Source organism: Oryzias latipes, chromosome 5 (assembly GCF_053564925.1).
Source record: "Oryzias latipes strain Hd-rR chromosome 5, Olatipes_Hd-rR_3.1".
Taxonomy (NCBI): Eukaryota; Metazoa; Chordata; class Actinopteri; order Beloniformes; family Adrianichthyidae; genus Oryzias; species Oryzias latipes.
Window position 1 is genome coordinate 2,537,231 of NC_136241.1, and position 20,024 is coordinate 2,557,254.

The following is a 20,024-nucleotide window of genomic DNA, read 5'->3' on the forward strand; positions in this document are numbered from 1 at the left end:
GCAACATGAAATATAAACAAAGCTACTTTGGAAAATATTGATTTTGAACTACAAGCTTCTGAAAAAAGAAGACAGAATTATAATAATATTCAACATGATTAAAAATGAATATTTTAAAATGCTGTTTTAAAATAATGAACAGGTTTTTAAAGCAAAATGAAATATATTGAATAATATAATGGCTTATATAAAATCAGTATGCAGGTTTTTCACAATTTCATGATCTTTTCAAATATTTATGAGAGATTTATTGGTTGATTGTGAATTTGCATGAGGTCATATTTATTTATTTAATTAAATATTTATTTATTTAATTATGAACAGTGTAGGACTCCATACCTTTAGTGGCATCTAAGTAGCTTTTATATGATTCATATACATTCATATTTCTTTATATTTATACATATATATAAATATATAATATATACATATATTATATTATACATACATGCATCATTTGTTGCTGTTAAATAAGAGAAACAGTAAGCCTTAAAAGCTCAAACTTTAATGAAAAATGCATTGTTGACGGACTTCTTATTATTTAAAAAATTATTACAAAGAATTTTTAAAGATGATTTCTAAACATTTAGAAGTTTTAGACCTCTTTGATATTTAATTTAAATTATTTAGATAAGCCCAACAATAAGTAAATAGTAAGTCAATAATGATAATAATGAATCAATAAAAAATAATAATAATAAAAAATCAATAGTCAATAAAAATAATAAATAATAACAACATATACATAAGTCAATGTGGAAACACATTTGGAAACACACAACGGCTCATGTTGCCTGTGTTAGCGACAAAGTCAGAGAAGCCAGACTGAGATGGTTTGGACATGTTCAGAGGAGGGATAGTGGATATATTGGTAGAAGGATGTTGGAGATGGAGCTGCCTGGCAGGAGGGCAAGAGGACGGCCAAAGAGGAGATACATGGATGTCTTAACAGAGGACATGAAGTTGGCTAACGTTAGGGTAGAAGATGTCCATGATAGAGTGAGGTGGAAAACGATGATTCGCTGTGGCGACCCCTGATGGGAAAAGCCAAAAGAGAAAGAATATACATAAGTCAATAATAATAATAAATCAAAAATAAGTCCAAAAGTTAACAACAGATTTACCCTTAAAAAAAAAAGAAAAACAATAGATTTACTGATTCATGTGAGTGATCAATTTGTGTAACACAGATGTTCTGGTGTCTGGTTTCAAGCAAACAGTCTGGCCTCTCATCAAAATGTGTTTCCACAAAATATTTTGAACATAGCCAGACTGTATTACTAGTTGGTACCACAGTGATCCATCTGGGTTAGCTCTTTTGATAGCTAAGGCCCACTTTTTCCTTAAGTCTGAATTCATTGGAAACCTGCAAGAAAAGTTCAGTCACTGAGTCAGAAATGTTTAAATCTATATTACTATAATAGCCTAGTCCTAGTATGCTGTATATAGGTTTAACACAATAAAATATACATTTATGTCGACAGCAAATTCTCCGTACATCATGCAGCATGTTGATAACAGCCCTGCAGCATCATACTTGTCAACATGTGTTCTATTAATGAAGCCCCTGCAGCATTAAAAGAAAAAATTATAGTACTTACCTGTGAAATGTTATGCCTTCCTCCTTCATGGATTAATTTATCTTATTTTGTCAGTTGAAACCCGCACAATGAGCTGGAATTTTGGAAAAAATGTGTTCACATGCATTCACTGCAGTAGTGACTTGACCTCACCAAGATGGCGGTGCTCTCCTCCCATGAGGAACCACGTGACGTCTCCTCTAGTGATATAACTCATTTTGTTTATTGCCTTCGGTCATCTAAGTCATCTGACTTTAGATGTTAATAAATGTTATTAACACTTTCAGGTATTTGCAAGACATCTATAATGCTAATAAATATCTTACTAGCATCTGACACATTAATAAAGCCTATTAATTTGTTAAGTTAGTTAATCAAACTTTTAAGCTTATTAACACTTATGAGACATCTATAATGCTAATAAATGTCTTACTAAAAACCCAAACATTAATAATACTTCTTAATTTGTTAACAAAAGTTGTTAATAAATCTTATTAAGCTTATTAACACTGAGACATTTGTTAGGCATCTATAATGCCAATAAATGTATCGTTAGCATCTTAAAAAGATCCTAATAATAATAATGCTTGTAGATGTGTTAACTAAGTAATTTAATAAACCTCATTAGATTTATTGTACTAATAATGTAAAGAGTTGGTCCTCTAAGTACTTTCCCAGTACAATTACCAAAAAAACCATGAAGTGACCAAGGTGGTTAGAAGACTTTCAACACAGCAGAAAAAAGTGTAGAGGAATAGAAAAATTAGCCTATTTAGTAATGTTTCCAGTGTTCTGGCCTCATAGTTGACTGTCAGCTCGGGTCTTTGGAGGAACAACCCAAAGTGTAAGGCGCGAACGAGCAAAGGTGACCCTTATCTGCCCTTACAGGTGAATACGGGCTGCCTGCGGTAGCAAAGGGCATCTACATGAGGTGAGGATGCTGGTGTGTCGCATGGATTTTTCTTTTTTTCAGATTATTTTTTTTTTTACTTTAACAGCACTAACAGGCGTGCCATTCCTATAACTGTACTCAACACCACACAGCTGCTTTCACACCGTACTTGTTGGCAGACATCCTAGACTCCCAGTTGATCTGATTTTTGGGTTCTTAACCACCAATGAAGGTGGGTACAGGAAATATGTCCAAAAATGACATGACAGCCTCTCACTTGATCATGCTCAAGCAAACCAATCTTCTCGGCATGCTAAAGAGCAGAAGAAGAAGTTCTATGACAACAAAACAGGCAATAGAGAACAGAAATCTGCTAACATCGCATGTTTCTTCCAGTGGAGGAAGACCAGGAAGTGAGTGTGGGAGATGAAGGACTGCATTACAGATAGGTTTAAAAAATGTTTTAATGTAAATTGAGATTGAAACTTTGACTCAAAGCAGACAGTCAAACCATCTTAAAACACCAGTTTAAAATATTTTCCCTACCCTTAGAGGTAAAGAATCAAAGGAAACAACACAGCTTTGATACTGGAGCCACACATCACTGAGTGGACGTGATGGTAGTACTGGGTGGGGTTTGTGGCGGGATGAGATCTTAAGAGTCAGTAGAATTAAGCTACATTAGTGACCTGTTCTGGTGCTGCTGACAGGAAGTTAGAGGCTGGTTTCACTCAAACAGGATTCAATTTAATTAAAGTAATTTTAGCATCAATAGACATTTTTCGACTTTCATTTAATTTCGTTTCAACCTAAAAATAAACTCAACCTTTGATGCAAAAAACTCCAAATCATTCTGTGTTTTACAAAAGAAAAATACTATAATCAGACAACTGTGTGTTACGTCGATGGTTGGAATAGAAGCCAAGCTGAAGTCCCACCATTTGTCCACAGTGTGGTGAAATGGATTCTCTGCATCTAAGTCCTTCTCTGGAAGAGCAGTGAGCCGCCGCCCTCAGTTTGGGGGTTTAACTCTCCAATCCAAACATTTGATGCCATGTCAATCAAGTACATGAGGGTTTGACACATTTTTGGAGACGTTGGTATTATCGGATCATAGACATATCTTGCAGGATTTATGAACTGGACATCTTGGTAGTGTGTGGACCAGTCAGCCTGCCGGTAGTGAACCAGCAGGGCTTATCAGCTGGCAGCAGACGCCTCTTGACCCTTATCTGTCAGACTCCAAACTGCAGCTTTGTCTCTGATGATCCACTCGTACCGTTGGTCTTCTCCATCAAACCAACGTTCTTGTGACCCGGGTTAGGAACGAGCTCATGTTTATGCTTTATAAGTTGTTTATGATAAAAACTTTTCTTGTAACCATCAAGAGTTGGAAAAACGCCGGAAGACGTGGGGTACGTCTAAATTTTCCTTCTGATAATGATCCTAAGTGAAAGAGGTTATAGACCTCCAGAATAATGACAGGTCCAATGTATCCGGAGGAATTTAGGCTGCTTTTGGGATCTCATTCTTTATGGTAGCCATTTTTTTTAACTATTTTAAAACTAACATAACATGTTGGCTGTTGCAACCAAGCAGCAGAAATGTATACCAGCAAAACTCCCTGAACTGCAGTTCAGTGTTTATATGTGGTGAATATTGTTCACTCCTAAAAGAAACAGTGACGTGTGATCTCCCTAAAATTAAATGTATCATTTGCTGTCAGACTCATTTAGCTCTTTCAATTTTGGTTTTTCAAAATAGAAAGAAACCTCAAACATCTCAAAGCCTCTGGCCTGAAGAGGTTGATCAAAAATCTCACAGCTGCTCCAGTTTCAGGGCTCCATTGGTTTAATACACATGAAGAAAAACGGTATTTGCATTTATTTTGCACATTTCTATTTTCCTGTTATTTGTTTTGTTTTTTTTTTATGTAAAAACGTGTTTCTTTGGCTATAATTCTTAGTAGATACACCGTAGATAAACTTTCAGCCGTTTCAGCTTTCTGGAAGTTTCTTCTCTGACAGTTTGGGGTTGAAATTTAAAAGTTAGTCATTTTGGTCAAACTACATTTTTTTTTTAAAAAAATCAAAAATTGTTGTAACAGTTCATTTCTACAAAAGCTAATATTTGCATTTAATGCTAGAAGCAAAAGCATGTCTGGCTGGAAAACCAGCCTCCCAACAAATTCACTAATCGGCTTCTCTGCTGCATGTTTGAACTCCTCACCTGACAAAAACTTTGGTAGAGTCTTCAAAGAGGCGAGAGACTTTAACAGTAGTGTTGTGTCTTCAGAGAAGTGTTGGTCTTTTCCTGTCTGAGGAGAGGAGTGACCATTACTTCTTAGTGGATGGTCCAAACCTCCAGAACATTCTTTCTGTTGAGCTTAAGACAGATCCTGACACACTTTTGTTTAGAGCAAAACTTCTGTCAACCAAGTCTCCAGCTTCCATTTACCAAATTTCAAGCAGACTCAGAAGTATCACATGTTGCAGTTCCTCAAATGACCACCAGGAGCTGGTTAAAAAAAAGACAAATGAGACAAAAACTGAACGGGTAGAAGCCACATACTCAGCTCCTTCACCCATTCCACACCTGCTTCTTACCCGTGTGGCATCATTTCAGGTGGAAATAATCGAGCTTCCCAACAGAAAAGGTTTATTGCCAGGAATCACTGTTACAGCAAATGATCTGCCAAACAGAAGGTGAAACCCTTGTGCTATCCTATGACCCCCCCTTCCATTGAGGTGTTCTCCCTACCATGACAAAGGTGGATAAAGGTGGAAAGATTTCATGTGATCCATGGACACCAGTGAAGATCACAAATCATTGAAGAAAAAAGGTTCAGAGCTCTGTCTAGTGGGTCTAGATGACCCAACTCCCAACATTAAAGTGCCTAGAATAGCACAAGGGTTAAATGCTCTTTACAATGTTATCAATAAATCCATAAATTGATAAGGAAAAAAATGAAAATCTATTTCTGTTTCTCTCAGGTGAGTAAAGCACACAATAAACCTTTTTATAAACGTGTTTTTAAAATGTTCTCTTATCGTTTGGTTGAGTAGACAGTTCAAGAAATATACTTTTTCATTCATCTTCTTCCATTTATTCCCTTTTGGGGTCACGGGGCTGCTGGGCAGAGTGTCCGCAATCACACACACACTCTCACACAATTTAGAGTAACCAATTAACCTATGAAGCATGTTTTTGGACGGTGGGAGGATGCTGGAGACCCCGGAGAAAACCCACACATGCACGGGGAGAACATGCAAACTCCACACAGAAAGGTCCCCCATTGATGTTCTGGTTCAGGTCCCCCAGCCGGGACTTGAACCGGGGGCCTTCTTGCTGTGAGGCACGAGCGAACCACTCTCCCACCATAAAATAAAAGAAGAAATATACTATAAACTGTATATTCCCTTATTCAACTGAAGCTTCTTTTGTGTTTCTTTTTTCATATCTGTTCTTGAGTATTTAGACTGTTTAAACAGCAATGTAGAATAATGTTTGTGGTTTGTTATATTCCATAATGAATTACATAATACAATGATAATAATAATAGCCCTGTGACAGATTGACAAGGAAATACTGTGACCCCAAAAGGGACTAAGTAGCTTCAGAAAATGGAAGAATGGATGGACAAAACCAACATGACTACTATGACCTCCACTAACATAAGAATCTTTCTTTGATCTCTGTTGTGTGTTTTTTTTACATATTAGCCATACTCCCATCAAGACTTGCTTCCTCTTGTAACAGAATTAAAATCTTCTCCTGCAGTTGTTACCATGTAATTCTCATAGTGTCACCGCCTTTGGTTGTTTCTTTTTTCCTTCCACCTGCTGCAGTTTGGATGTTTCTCTCATGTTGTCATAGTAACGTTTCCTCCTCTCTGTTGTTTCAGAATCTCTCAGTAAATCATCATCTGGATATTAAGAGATTTCAGAGACTTTAGAGTTCTGTTCATGATCCTTTTCCATCAGAAGCCTTGTTTTCCTGCTAAATCCCCCTACAGTCATGAACAGCACCCCCAAAAGGTGGATACTGAAACCTCTGTCCCCCATCCTGAGACCTTCAGACCTTCAGAGGATGACTTTTCCTGCCTACCCTCTCAACTGCAGCACCTCTAGCAGCAGTAACTCCTCTCTTGTGGAATCTTCATTTAAGAGGGAAAGTTCCCTGGACAGATTGGCTCAGACCAGCCATGTTTCCATTTTGCAAAATGGGAACACAGATGATTCTGATAAATATCATCTTAGCAGTTCCGGTAGCGTTGAATGTCCCAGCAGCTCTTCAAGCCTCCGGTGTGGGTTCTATTCTTTTGTAGAGGATCCCATGAGTCCGGAAGCGAAGCAAAACGAGTCTTGGATGGTATCATCTCAGCGGCAGACTTACCTTGCCACACTGAAGGAGGAGACTGGATTCAAACTGCAGGCCTACAACGGCATCAAAAAGCCTCAAACTCTATTTTCTGTGGACAAAGAAGATTTACAGTACAAAATAGATCCATGCATCTGCATTGAAGTGATCTGTGAGACAGAGGAAATGCAGCTCCGAAAAGAAATCATTCGTAGTCAGGCACCAAGAAAGATTCTAGCCCAGACGACACGCCTGGAGGGAAATCTGAGCCAGTGTACAGAAACCTACAGGACTGTCCTCCAGTCCTCCAGAACAAAACCCTGTCAACCCACCCAGCCAGAGACCACGGAGAAATATCAGACCAACTTCAAAACTATCAGGAAGCACTTTCTGAACATGGAGCAGGAGAATTTGAAAGCTCCTCTCAGCCCTGATAGGTCCACAAAGTTCCCTCAGGTTTTAGCACTGCGGTCCAATCTTAATGTTCCTCTATCGCAAAGACAGGAGGAGCAAAGCACAGGGAAAATCAGCCCAAATTTAGCAGCAACGGAAGAAGATCAGCTGAACCAGCAGAAGAGGCCGCAGACAAGTCTGAGCAGACCTGATGAGCTTGAGAGGCGCCACAGGCTGACATCCGAACAGGAGGACGGTCGCCTCACAAGTAACCTGAACCTGTTTACAACTCATAAATCTGCATTGCTTAATGGAAGTCCCACTGGAAAGGAGATCTTATTACTAAAGGAAGAGAACCTGCAACGTTCTTCTGAACTGGACAACAACAGTCCAGGAGAGGAGGCTGAAATGAAAAGTAAATGTTCATCATCCTATCTTTCCCCCAGAGACACTAAATTTGTTGGTCAAAACCTTAAAAAAGAGAATGACACGCAGAATCTAGAGGAGCAGGATCATCAACACCATGAAATTCCAGAGCAAAGTCCCTTAAGGGGAAATGCTGACAGGACTGATAACATAGAAACTGAAGATAAGCCACAGGTGGAATCTGGAACAGGTGACAGTTTCCCATTTCCTTGCTGTCCACATCGTCATCATGAAGAATCAAAGTTCTGTCGATCAAATGTTGCTGCTTCCTCCCGTTCTGAAGGTGATAGTGAGGTCTGGAACGCAATGTGCTTTCAAAAAGACCCAGCTCCCTATTTTACCTCAGCGCCCTATCTCCCTTCATTTCCATCCCTAAAGTCAACACCTCACTGTGAATCAGACTCTAGGGGACCGGCACCTCTAAACTTAATTAAGAAAGAGATCCAAGAGGTTCTAAAACGAGAACAAGAACTAAAAGAGATGATGGAGTCCAGAAAAGTGATCCGCCAACAACTCCTGTCTCCAGCTTCTCTGGTGGAAACGGCAAACATGATGGCTGTCAGACAGTTCTACCCCCAACCAAACAAGGGTAAGTGATCCGCTTCTCCTCAAGCTCCACGTCCAAATGTCTGTATTCTTTGCTTTACTGATGACTTCCATTACAATCACTGTAGTTAGGAAAGCTGTGTCTAGATGTGTAATTCGTTTGTGGTCTTTTGTCAGGAACTGCAGAATTGTTTTAGTCATTCAGCATCAACTTTGATCCCACTTCAATGCTGTCACAGTAAAAACCCTGTTTAAGGTTCCTGGATGAAACTGGACAAACAGCACAAAACCACAAGGATTTTCTTTGAGCTGCACTTGAGAAACCTGCTTTCCAGGACAAATGTCTGTTAACAGACACACATATGACGCAGAAACTAAAGGCTGGTTTCAAGAAGGAGACCCAACATAGCCTGTTGTTACTGAGAAACCCCATTGAGACCAAGTCTCTGAGCGGGGGAGTCTTTTGGTTGATGGATCTACCATGGCGAAAATCCGTTTTTGTGGTCAAAGTATTTTATAGAGCTAGAAATGTTTTGAATATCAATTTATTAAAACCTATTTTTAAAAAACCTTTTGGAAACACGGAAACTTGCTAAAGACTCATTAAGGTGAAGATCCAGATCAATGCAGACAGAGAACGATCTACATCCACAGTCTGGATGATCCGGCTGTAGAGAGTTATGGATGGCAGGAATAACATTCTAAAAGATCCTGCAGACCTAAGAACCTTTATCTTTACCAAATTAGAGGATTGACCACAAATTCTCAATGGGATCAAGATGTGGGGAGTTTCCAGGACATGGACCCAAAATGTCAATGTCCCCGAGCCACTTAGTTTTCCCTTTTGCCTTATGGCACAGTGCTCCATAGTGCTGGAAAATGTATTGTTGGTCACCAAACCGTTGTTGGATTGTTGGGAGAAGTTACTGTGCAGGGTGTTTTGGTACCATTCTTTATTCATGGCTGTGTTTTTTGGGCACGGCTCATGCGTGACTTGAGCGCAAATTCTGTCTGTCATCAGAAAGTCGCTACTTGCCTCATGGCACGTCAAGTCCCCGGCAGAAGACCACTCCGGCCCACTGGAGGGTTAATTGAGGCCTCCCCCGTGCCTCCTCGATTTGGACTCGCCCCTTCTGACACAGCTGTCCTGCCACATTTCCCGCCCGATGGATCCGAGCCCACTAAGGCAGCAGTGTTTTCCTGTGGTGCGCGCTTCTCGAACGCTGCCCACGCAGCCAGCAGCGCTTTACAAGTGCCATGCTCCCCCTATTGCACGGTTTACAGCATGGCATGAAAAACAATAGTGGCTGCTTTCTGTTTTTGTAATAAAACGCCTCATCTGTTAATACAAGTATCTCCTCACATAGATTTGTGTACTCTTACTATGTAGTTTTTGAATTATCAGTACATAAATGTCAGATAAATGCATCTAGACATTAAAGAAAAACACAAGTGTAAACAATAGACCACAACAAGTGTTACGGCTGTGGCCGTATTTGGTTTTGTTTTGTTCTGTGTTTTGTGTATTATTTCTGTATCAGAGTGGGACTTGTGTTTTGTGTGGAGCTTTGGGTTTGTATGTCTTTGTTTGTGATTAATTTCAGGTGTGGTGGAAAGGGCGTGGCCTCCCAATCGGACCAGCTGGTGGAGGCAGCCTTTAAAGCCACCACTTGGACCTCCACACCGTGGGGAAGGGAGCCTTGCTGCAACAGTCTCCACTGCAGCTTGGCCCTCTTCTCCATTTTGGTTTTGATTTCACCTCTTGTTTAGTTGTGTGTTGCACTTTAGTATTTTGTATTCGTAGTTCTTTGTAGTTTGTATTGTTTGTGCCCACTCTGATTAGTCTTTTGGTTTATAGTTATTTAAGTGAAGCTGTAGGGGTGAACCGCCATTTTGTTTAGTACATGTTTTCTCCTGTTTTTGTTAGGTTAGGGAGGTTAGAGTTTTGTCATTTATTTCCCTTTCCTTTCATTTACAGGTAAGATTACATGTTTCAGTTAGTTGGGGTTTTGTTTGTTATTTTGGCCTGGGTTCACCCTGAAGCCTTTTAGCTTCACTTTTAGTTATTGCTGGATTGTTTGTTTATTTGTAAATATTTTGGTTATTTTATGGAGACATTCGTTTGGTGCTTTTTGTTACGGTCAAATTTGGTAGCCAAACCGTTACTTTTTTATGTTATGCCCCCCCTAGCACCCCTAGACACAAAGGGGGCGTAACAACAAGATTCAAGTTTCTCATGCAGGAGGGAGAGGAGCAAGAGTGACAGAAAATGTCTACCACGTTTCTCTTCTCCAAGGTCTGCCTCTCCTCGTGCTGCTTTTATTAAGAACACAAGAAGGAGGTAACATTTTCAAGACAAAGAGAAAAGTTCATTAGGGGGTGTCGTCAAATGACCCTTTTGGTTGGATTCTAAGTTCAAACAGTATTCCTTATCAGCTGAGGACAGTGTTGTAAAACCCCCTCTTCCTGGCTGGGGAAGAGAAGCAGATGAACAAACACAACTGTTTTTAGAAGAGGTAAAAAGGTCAATCTGAGTTAACATTTAAACATACATTTAACCAAATACATTTAAGCAATGATAATACTAAAACAATTTCCTTCACAATAAGCAATGTCATGTACTAATAGCTCATAATATTATGTTATTAAGGTAGGTAATAGCAACCAGGCTAATGCCAAACAAGAGCAAACAGTCAAACAATGCTCAGGCACTGGATTACACTCACCCAGAAATAAAAAGAAATGAAATGAAGTGGAAATACAAAATAAACAACTTCATATTTATCCAAATGCTCCCCACAGCTTAGATTATTGTGGGCACGATAATTGCATGATGAAAAACAACAACCACCCCCACAGTAAGTAACTGCTGGAAGTATAGTGGCTGGGTGGCTCGGTTGGTAAGGTTGGTAAGCTACCATGCAGGAATCCAGGGTTCGATTCCCGCCATATCAATGGCGAGCAGTTAACATCACCCAGTGGGGGTCCTTAGGCAAGGCCCTTAACACTACTGCCTCCCGAGCGCGGTTCAGCTGCAGCTCACCGCTCCCCCAGGGGATGGGTCAAATGCGGAGAAGAATTTCCCCATTGAGGGATGAATACAGTATAAATTTATTTATTCTTTATTTAGCTGTCAGTTGTTTCCACTCTGATGTTTTGCTTGCAGGCTCTCAGTACCTGTTGTCCTTCGTCTGGGGTCAGACCAGCTGCAGAACTTCATTCTCCTCGTCTTAGTGTCTTTCTGCACACTGGTTTCTCTGCGTTACCCGAAGCTAACAATAGACCGGCACCCGCCAGTTTACCTTCCAACCCGGTGTTACATGGCTTAGCTAAATATTTGGTGCTGTTATGCAATCAAAATTTGTGTGGCTTTTTTGTTTGCGTTGTTTTTTTATTTGCAGCAGTGTTTCTTTTTACTTGTAGCATTTCTTTTATTTTCAGTTTTTTTATCTTTGCACAGTTCCTTTTTTTTTTTTTCGCTGTGTGGCAAGTGAAGATGATGTAGAGGAGAGGGTTAGATGGGGGTGGGGGGTATTTGCTGTGGAGCCACCTAAAAGAAGGCCGCCAAAAGGTAAATGGCGTTTACATGTAGCGCTTTACCTTCAGAGAAGGCCAAGAGCGCTTTGCAGCCACAGCCAACCTATAACCATCAGGAGCAAAGTTCAGTTCAGTGTCTGAGGAAAGAAGATCGTTTATAGAGTGCAGTTTTGTGCCAACATTTCAATGATTCTAGAAAACAGCTCCTATCTCTTGTACTACCTGACAATGAACAGCTTCTTACAGCATTCTTAAACTACATTTAGATATTGTCACCAAACAAATCTCTCTAACGGGAAATCATGTGCCTCTTCTGTGATGTGAACAGGTGTTTTGCCACTGTGGAGGACATGAGTCTATTCACAGGTTTACACAGATTACAGTGGAATTCAGAAACCACTCCTCACACTAACTTTGTGAACTCAGTTATTCAAACAACTTTAAAAACAGCTGGAAGGCTCTGTGAACATTGGGATGTAGAAGAAGACATTATTTCATTAAATGTGGAAATATATAAACAATATGTCAGACATAGCAGAAACATTTGTATTTTAAATGGCTAATTTTTCATTCAAAAGATGTTTCTTTTCTTTTCTTTTTTTGTATGATTCAGAAAAACTAGTAAGTTTTTCCTCCTCATCTGCCTGTCCTTCTGGCCATGTGACCTCCGATTCCTCCAATGCCCATCAGCGTTGGACAACCTCCTCCAGGGTCCAGCAGGTTCCACCAAGTCTGCAAAGTCTGACCGAGATTCCAGTGCAGGACTTTGAGGGGCATCAAGCCAAGCTGAGGTTGGAAGAAAGCTCAGTGAGTGTTGCCTCATTTGTCGCTCAGCTTCTTTCTTTGTAGTTCAGGAGAAGACATGAAGAGCAGCAGCACCTGTGGTCATGACCATCTGTATCTGTGTTTTTCAGTATGGAGGGATCCTGCTGGTTGACAACATTAACAACAAGGTGCAGACTGCCGTTCACATTGACCCTAAAGGTTTCAAAACTGGTCCTTGACTGAAAACTACAAACACCAGCACTGCTGATCTTCAAAGTCCCATTCTGATCATCTTTTGATCTATTTTCAGAGTGTTCCTGGTGGTCTTTTAATGATGATGATACAGTTTTTAGCAAAAACCCAAAAATCTGTGTCGTTTTCTGGGACATAGTTTCTGCAGAGCAGCAGGAGTTCATGAAAAAGTCACCTCTGAGTTGTGGGCGGGACTGTGGGGGCAGAAGTAAGCCTCTGCTTCTTTCCCATCATCCCTTTGTTTACACTCTCTTAGGCTAATATACAGCCCCTCACTCAAGTAGATGCATCAGAATGGAGCAGAGGAGGGAGACCCAATCCCCAGCTAAATGAGTCTGGAAGGATGATTGTGGAAGTGAAATGTTTTGCACTGTTTGTGTGTTTTCTACTTAAAAACTGAGAGCTTTTCAATTTGCATTTTTCCTCTGCTCCTGATGCACCTCAATTTGAATAAAGCAATACTAGGTAACACAGTTTGAAGTTGATTTTTTTATATGTTCTCTAGCATGGTAGCGCAGAGAAAGTGAGAAAGTCCTTGTTCAAATCCCGGTTGAAACCGTTCAGTGTGGAGTTTGCATTCGTAGGCACTCCAGCCTAAAGGACCCAGGTGTGCCTAAAACCGCTACTAGTGCGTGCCCACCCGTTATCGCATTGGTGCGCCCCACTATTTGAGAAGCACTGCTCTAAAGCAAAGATGTCCAACTCTAGGTCTCCAGGCCAACCTCCTGCTGGTTTTCCAGAAATCTACTGCTGATTGCCTGGATGGATCAGGTGTGTTTAGCTACTGAGTAGTTTTAATGGCAGGTTGGTTGGAGAACATGTTGGACACGGCTCTTGAGGCCTGGATTCTGACCACCCTGCTCTAAAGTGTCCCTAGGTATGTGTGTGGGAGTGATGGTATTCGTTACATGACCGTGAAGTCAGCCACGTACTGAGAAGATTCTTCAAGATACAGTGGAGCATTGGTTAGTGCTCTTGCCTCAGAGCAAGAAGACTCCAGTTCAAGTCCCCACTGGAGGATCTGAAACAAACAACCAACAGGGCTTTCTGAGTGGAGTTTGCATGTTCTCCCCGTGAACAAGTGGGTTTTCTCTGGTGGACTCCTGGCTTCCTCCCCCATCCAGAAAAACATTCTTCATAGGTTAACCCCATGGTTCTAACTTTTTCTCTTGTTCCCCCCTTTGGTGGAGGAAAACATGTTCACCCCCCCATCGCGAAAAAACTGTGACAAAATAAGCCAAATATGTTCAACTTTACTACCATATCAAAATCTCAAACATTCTTGCTGCTAGAGACTAGAAAAAAATACTTTTTAACAACCATAACTAAAACAAAAAGTTGTGTTAATGGCTGCAATGTGTCTGCTTTGGGCTGCACATCTTGTAACCCTTGTCCTATCCTAGGCCCTTTGACATTGGGAGTGGGGTCATCTAGACCCACTAGACAGTGCTCTGAACCTTTTTTCTTCAATGATTTGTGATCTTCACTGGTGTCCATGGATTACATGAAATCTTTCCACCTTTATCCACCTTTGTCATGGTAGGGAGAACACGTCAATGGAAGGGGGGGGGGGGGGTCATCTAAGATAGCACAAGGGTTAAAAACGAGGTTGCAGGTTTGTTACTGCAACTCTCAAGTCATGCTCAATACTGAGCCAAGATCTGTTCTTTGTTTTCAAAGTGGCAACAGCAGAAAAGCCTATCTCACAAACATGGGATGTAGCGAATGGAAGCAGAATGCCCACAGCCTTCTGCCCAATGAGTGGATGCTCCCTCTCCACACCCGGCCAGAATTCAGTGATTGTCTGTGCTGGAAAGTTCATCCTCAGGGTGGAGTCTGATTGGTCAGACTGATGACATGTGATTGAGCCTTCAAGAATGATTGGTGGAGACAGTTAAAGGGGCGGGACTTGTTGAATGTTTGAGATTTTGATATGGTAGTAAAGTTGAACATATTTGGCTTATTTTGTCACAGTTTTTTCGCGATGGGGGGGTGAACATGTTTTCCTCCACCAAAGGGGGGAACAAGAGAAAAAGTTAGAACCATGGGGTTAACCTATGAAGAATGTTTTTCTGGATGGGGGAGGAAGCCAGGAGTCCACCAGAGAAAACCCACTTGTTCACGGGGAGAACATGCAAACTCCACTCAGAAAGCCCTGTTGGTTGTTTGTTTCAGATCCTCCAGTGGGGACTTGAACTGGAGTCTTCTTGCTCTGAGGCGAGAGCACTAACCAATGCTCCACTGTATCTTGAAGAATCTTCTCAGTACGTGGCTGACTTCACGGTCATGTAACGAATACCATCACTCCCACACACATACCTAGGGACACTTTAGAGCAGGGTGGTCAGAATCCAGGCCTCAAGAGCCGTGTCCAACATGATCTTCACTGGTGTCCATGGATTACATGAAATCTTTCCACCTTTATCCACCTTTGTCATGGTAGGGAGAACACGTCAATGGAAGGGGGGGTCATCTAAGATAGCCCAAGGGATAATTGGTCACTCTAAATTGTCCCTAGATGTGAACGTGGGCACACATGGGTGTGTGATTCTGACCCTGTGACAGACGGGCGACCTGTCCAGGACGTCCCCCGCCTTTGCCTACGAGTGGCCGGGTTAAGCCAAAAGGGACATTATGGGTTTTAGATAATGACTGAATATATTCATGGTTTTGAGTTAATCAAGTAATGTATTAAAAATATGCTAATTCAGTAAAACAAAAATATTTTTAAAAGTTATTGATTCAATATAATGTATATTATGCAATCAGTTTCTTCATAAATCTTGAGTTCACTGAACCCATTCAGGTTTACAGTATTCAAAAACATGTTCAAACACTGTTTGCATTACAGTGGGTCTTTAAGAACATAGCTGAAGTCCATTCTTCCAATGCGTTGCTACCTTAGGCTAATTACCGTTGTGTGACTTTGTCCCCTGACATGTTTGTGCTGCTGCATCTGTTTCCAGGTCATTGAGTCCACAAGAGTTGTTCGACAAAAAAACCGGCAAGCTCTGCGTTGGGAGGCTGGCGTGTTCACCAACAAGGAGAAGTAAAGAGTCTGTCCAAAAACACTGAGTGGAGACAGCTGCATCTGAAGCCAATACTTTTGGGGTGCACACTCACACCTCTTGGCCCTAAAACTACACACTTGTGGCATCATACATGGCCACAGAAGGTTGAGCTGTTCTGCAGCAAAACAAACCTAAAGAAAAAACTGAAGAAGTAAAACAAATGTCTTTAATGTGTTCTGTTGTTTGAGAAAATGAAATGAGCTTTTTTAGAGGTTGTAACCAGCAGAAATAATTTTTGCCACTGATTTCAAACTTTTATTTTGTTCATGTGCTCTGCTGTTTTGAACAAGCTTGGATGCGATGCTTGTAAAAAAACTGCTGTTTATTACGTATTTCAAATTGCTTGATTGCTTGCTTTAACAAAGATCAGGTCATACACCACTGTTTTTTCATCAACAGAATCAAATTCATTATTTGGTTGATGTATGAAAGATGTTAGGTTAAAGGCCTTTTGATGGGACAACACTGACTCTTGTTGCTGATTGCTTTTATTAGCTTTACAAAGTCTGAACTCTTAAATATTGTTTAAATATTTAATTTTAATGTCACTTAATATCTGAACATTAAAAACTGTTTGAAATAAATGACACATTTTTAAGAGATTAACTCAATCTGCTCTTGTCATTTGTAGAACATTGTATTTATTTATTACAAGAAACAGAAGGCTGAACAATGTTCTACACAGCAGATAGAAGAGGAGGAAATTGTAGTGAAGAAGTTTCTTTCAAAAAAGTAGAGAAAAAAAGTAGAGAAATGTTCTCAATAACTGTGGAGGTCTCTTGTCGATCCTGTTTTAACACCTTTGCCCACAAAACTAGTGTTATGGCAGGTGGGTGGAAGGTGGAATCCAAATGTGGACACGGCTTTGTGGGTAGCAAATTTTCATTTTAAACTGGTGGAGTGAGAGAGATAGAGGCAGAGAGGCAGGATGGGAGGATCAGAGCACATAAGAATAACTTTCGGCTCTGCTAAAGCTGTCAACATTGTTACCAGAGGTGAACGATAGTCTGGTGTCGGCTGGAGGTCCATCTGAAGAATATGTAGAGTGGCTGATGAGGTGCAGGTGTGTGATCAGGAGGAGGTGCAGGTGTGTGATCAGGAGGAGGGACAGGTGTGTGATCAGGAGGAGGGGCAGGTGTGTGATCAGGAGGAGGGGCAGGTGTGTGATCAGGAGGAGGGGCAGGTGTGTGATCAGGAGGATGAGCAGGTGTGTGATCAGGAGGAGGTGCAGGTGTGTGATCAGGAGGAGGGACAGGTGTGTGATCAGGAGGAGGTGCAGGTGTGTGATCAGGAGGATGAGCAGGTGTGTGATCAGGAGGAGGTGCAGGTGTGTGATCAGGAGGAGGGGCAGGTGTGTGATCAGGAGGAGGTGCAGGTGTGTGATCAGGAGGAGGGGCAGGTGTGTGATCAGGAGGAGGGACAGGTGTGTGATCAGGAGGAGGTGCAGGTGTGTGATCAGGAGGAGGTGCAGGTGTGTGATCAGGAGGAGGTGCAGGTGTGTGATCAGGAGGAGGTGCAGGTGTGTGATCAGGAGGAGGTGCAGGTGTGTGATCAGGAGGAGGTGCAGGTGTGTGATCAGGAGGAGGGACAGGTGTGTGATCAGGAGGAAGTGCATGTGTTTGATCAGGAGGAGGTGCAGGTGCGGTTCAGTCACTGGAAAAGAGCACGCCCACAGGATCACAACAAATCATTGAAGAAAAAAGGTTCAGAGCACTGTCTAGTGGGTCTAGATGACCCAACTCCCAATGTTGAAGTGCCTAGGATAGATCAAGGGTCACACGATGCATGCATGGGGGGTGCTCATGATGCATAACTGCCTATAAGAGGCATATAAGAGGGTAGGATGTCCACACCAGCTACATCCTGACTGTCAAATGACTGCCAGGATGCATGAAAGGATGTAAAAAGAGCACGCTCATTTCACTTGAACAGCACTAACAAAGTGCGCAAGGTCCGGTGGGTAGTAAAAATGAAAAATCCATAGGATGTGCATGCACCTACTTCAACCTTACCCCTTACATGTCGTTTAGGTGTTCGCTACAACCTGTCGGCCACAGCATGCCCGTAGAAAAATGTGCATGAACATTTGGGTTATACAGGCTCACTGGGTGGTCTATGATCTTAAAATTTTGTGCAGTTTATCTGAGTGTCCCGTACAGATTCGCCCATTTTTCACCCGCGTCCACCTGTAAGTGTGATTGTGACTAAGCCATGAGATGAGTACTGGCTGCTGAATGCTGCATACACGCAAGAGTACCTAGCTGCAGACAAGATGGCGGATGAAGCCTCACTCCATGCTGAAAGCAGGAGTTGGTGTTCCCCAAAAGGGAAGTAGTGGCTTTGGTTTTTTTGGTCTTTCTTTTTTGGGATGCTAGACAACCAAAGCTGAAATGTAAAATAAAACTCAATAAGCTCACATATTTGTGACGGGGTGTGTTGTTATTGCGTTAATTCTGGGCTCCTCGTTCTGGACTGTGATGCTGTGAGCAGAAATTTTGAGGACCTTGAATTCCTCACCGGCGTAATTGCAGAACTAGAAACAGGTGTGGAGCTGGCATGGATCAGCTTTTATAAGAGAGCAGGACAAAAACAGGAAAAGAGGGAGAACACCAGAATGAGAAAGGAGAACAGACAGGATGCCAGGTTACCCCCCTCCCTACCGGATCCGTGGAGTGAGTTGTGTGCAGTCTCCCCGCTTGGGAGAGGATGAAGATGGGAATGACCCATCCCCCTGAGAGAACATGATGCTGCACTGGCACTGATGGAGCCCCCTTGTGGTGGGCGGAACCCTAACTGAGCCTCGTTGCAGGACAACAACAGAGGACGCGGGACCACTCTGCTGGAGGAGAGAGACACGCCGCCAGGACGCAGAGCTAGAAAGGAGAACCGTATGGACCAGCAGAGGCGTGTGGTCGCAGCGGGGTTTTCATGTACAAGGAGTTGCCTTGTTTTTGCGGGGATTATGTTGTCAAAAATAACCTGCATTGTTGAAATCTACAAAATGGGTTACAAATGTTTTAATCATTTCAGTAACGAATTGGATTTATCTGCGTTTTTCCAGACCCTTCCAGTGCTTCCAGTGTGTCCGTCATTCATTCATACTTGGTGATGGTAGCTACTGATGTGCCACAGCTGCCCTGGGGCAGACTGACAGAGGCGTGGCTGCCGGTTCGCGTCTGCGGCCCTCTGGCGATCATTGGGACATTCATATGCATTCACACTCCTGTGGAGCCACACTGGAGGCATGGAGGGTGAAGTGTCTTGCTCAAGGACACAACAGTTGACTTGGGGGACCGGGGATCAAACTGCCGACCACGCAATCTATGGCTGACCTGCTTAATTATCTGAGCCACTGCCCCCCTGAATGACAGCTTATAATGAATGCAATATTGTCAGTATTCCAGTAGGCCACGCCCTCTTGAGAGAAACTGTGATTGTGAGGCTGCTGGAGGCCAGACAAACCTCTGCAGAACAAAGAAGATTCTGGTCTGCAGCAGGCCGCATACTGTTAACCAGTAGGACTGTCTGGGCATCTTCTACCTCTCCAAGTGACCCATAGAAAGGGCAAATTTCTGTTCAGCCTGCATGGCGAAACTAAAGTCAGACCCATTTCCGCCTGAAGCCATAGAAACAGGACCTTTCTTTTCCCCCGGGGTGAACTCTGGGAAGTGGCTGAGCTGGGGGCTTGAGGGTAAGCCCACACTTGCCCATCACCTCTCTCTTCTCATTTAGCAAAAAGGTGTTCTCAGTTCATCCCCAAAAGCCGGGGTCGCTGCTGGCGTGGACTGCTGGTACCCGTCAGCTGCCTTATTAGTCCCACAAGTCAGCCTGGCTCCAAAGAGTTTCTTCTTCAGCTTGTCGGTGATGAACACCAGAGGAAGGGATTTCCACCCTGTAGGTCACCAGCACCGGTAAAGGTTAAGTTCTGTTTGTGATTGACATGATTGGTTGTTCTATACGTTTATTTGGTTAGACATTCTAGGCAAAACGCCCTGCATTTACCCAAACACAGAGGCACTAGATTGCACCCTCTTGTGGTTGCATTATTTTGCCTAAAAATGTCCCTTTATGAATCCAAATGTCCTTTTTTATTATTGTTCTATTTTATTATAACACTTATGATCATTAATATATTATTTATCAATAACAAAGTTTTATGTTTATTCTAATAGTTACAGTTAATAGATTTGCTATTCACATAAT

At 42.0% G+C, this 20,024-nt stretch overlaps 1 protein-coding gene across 4 annotated transcripts; it reads left to right on the forward strand.

The window, feature by feature from the left end:
• Positions 1–3,751: 3,751 nt before the first annotated feature.
• misp (mitotic spindle positioning) lies at positions 3,752–16,427 on the forward strand. 4 transcript variants are annotated; one of them, XM_078946800.1, is made up of 6 exons: positions 3,752–3,887; positions 6,377–8,239; positions 12,347–12,540; positions 12,648–12,686; positions 13,459–13,521; positions 15,717–16,427. In XM_078946800.1, exons 2-6 carry the CDS (start codon positions 6,490–6,492, stop codon positions 15,801–15,803), a joined length of 2,133 nt encoding a protein of 710 aa, XP_078802926.1. In that variant the 5' UTR covers positions 3,752–3,887; positions 6,377–6,489; the 3' UTR covers positions 15,804–16,427. The 4 variants fall into 4 exon arrangements, with proteins under 4 accessions (XP_078802926.1, XP_078802925.1, XP_011492891.1 ...); XM_078946799.1 differs by lacking the exon at positions 13,459–13,521 and adding an exon at positions 14,926–15,014; XM_078946801.1 differs by lacking the exons at positions 3,752–3,887; positions 13,459–13,521 and adding exons at positions 9,218–9,401; positions 14,926–15,014 and having other exon boundaries at positions 8,076–8,239.
• Positions 16,428–20,024: the final 3,597 nt, after the last annotated feature.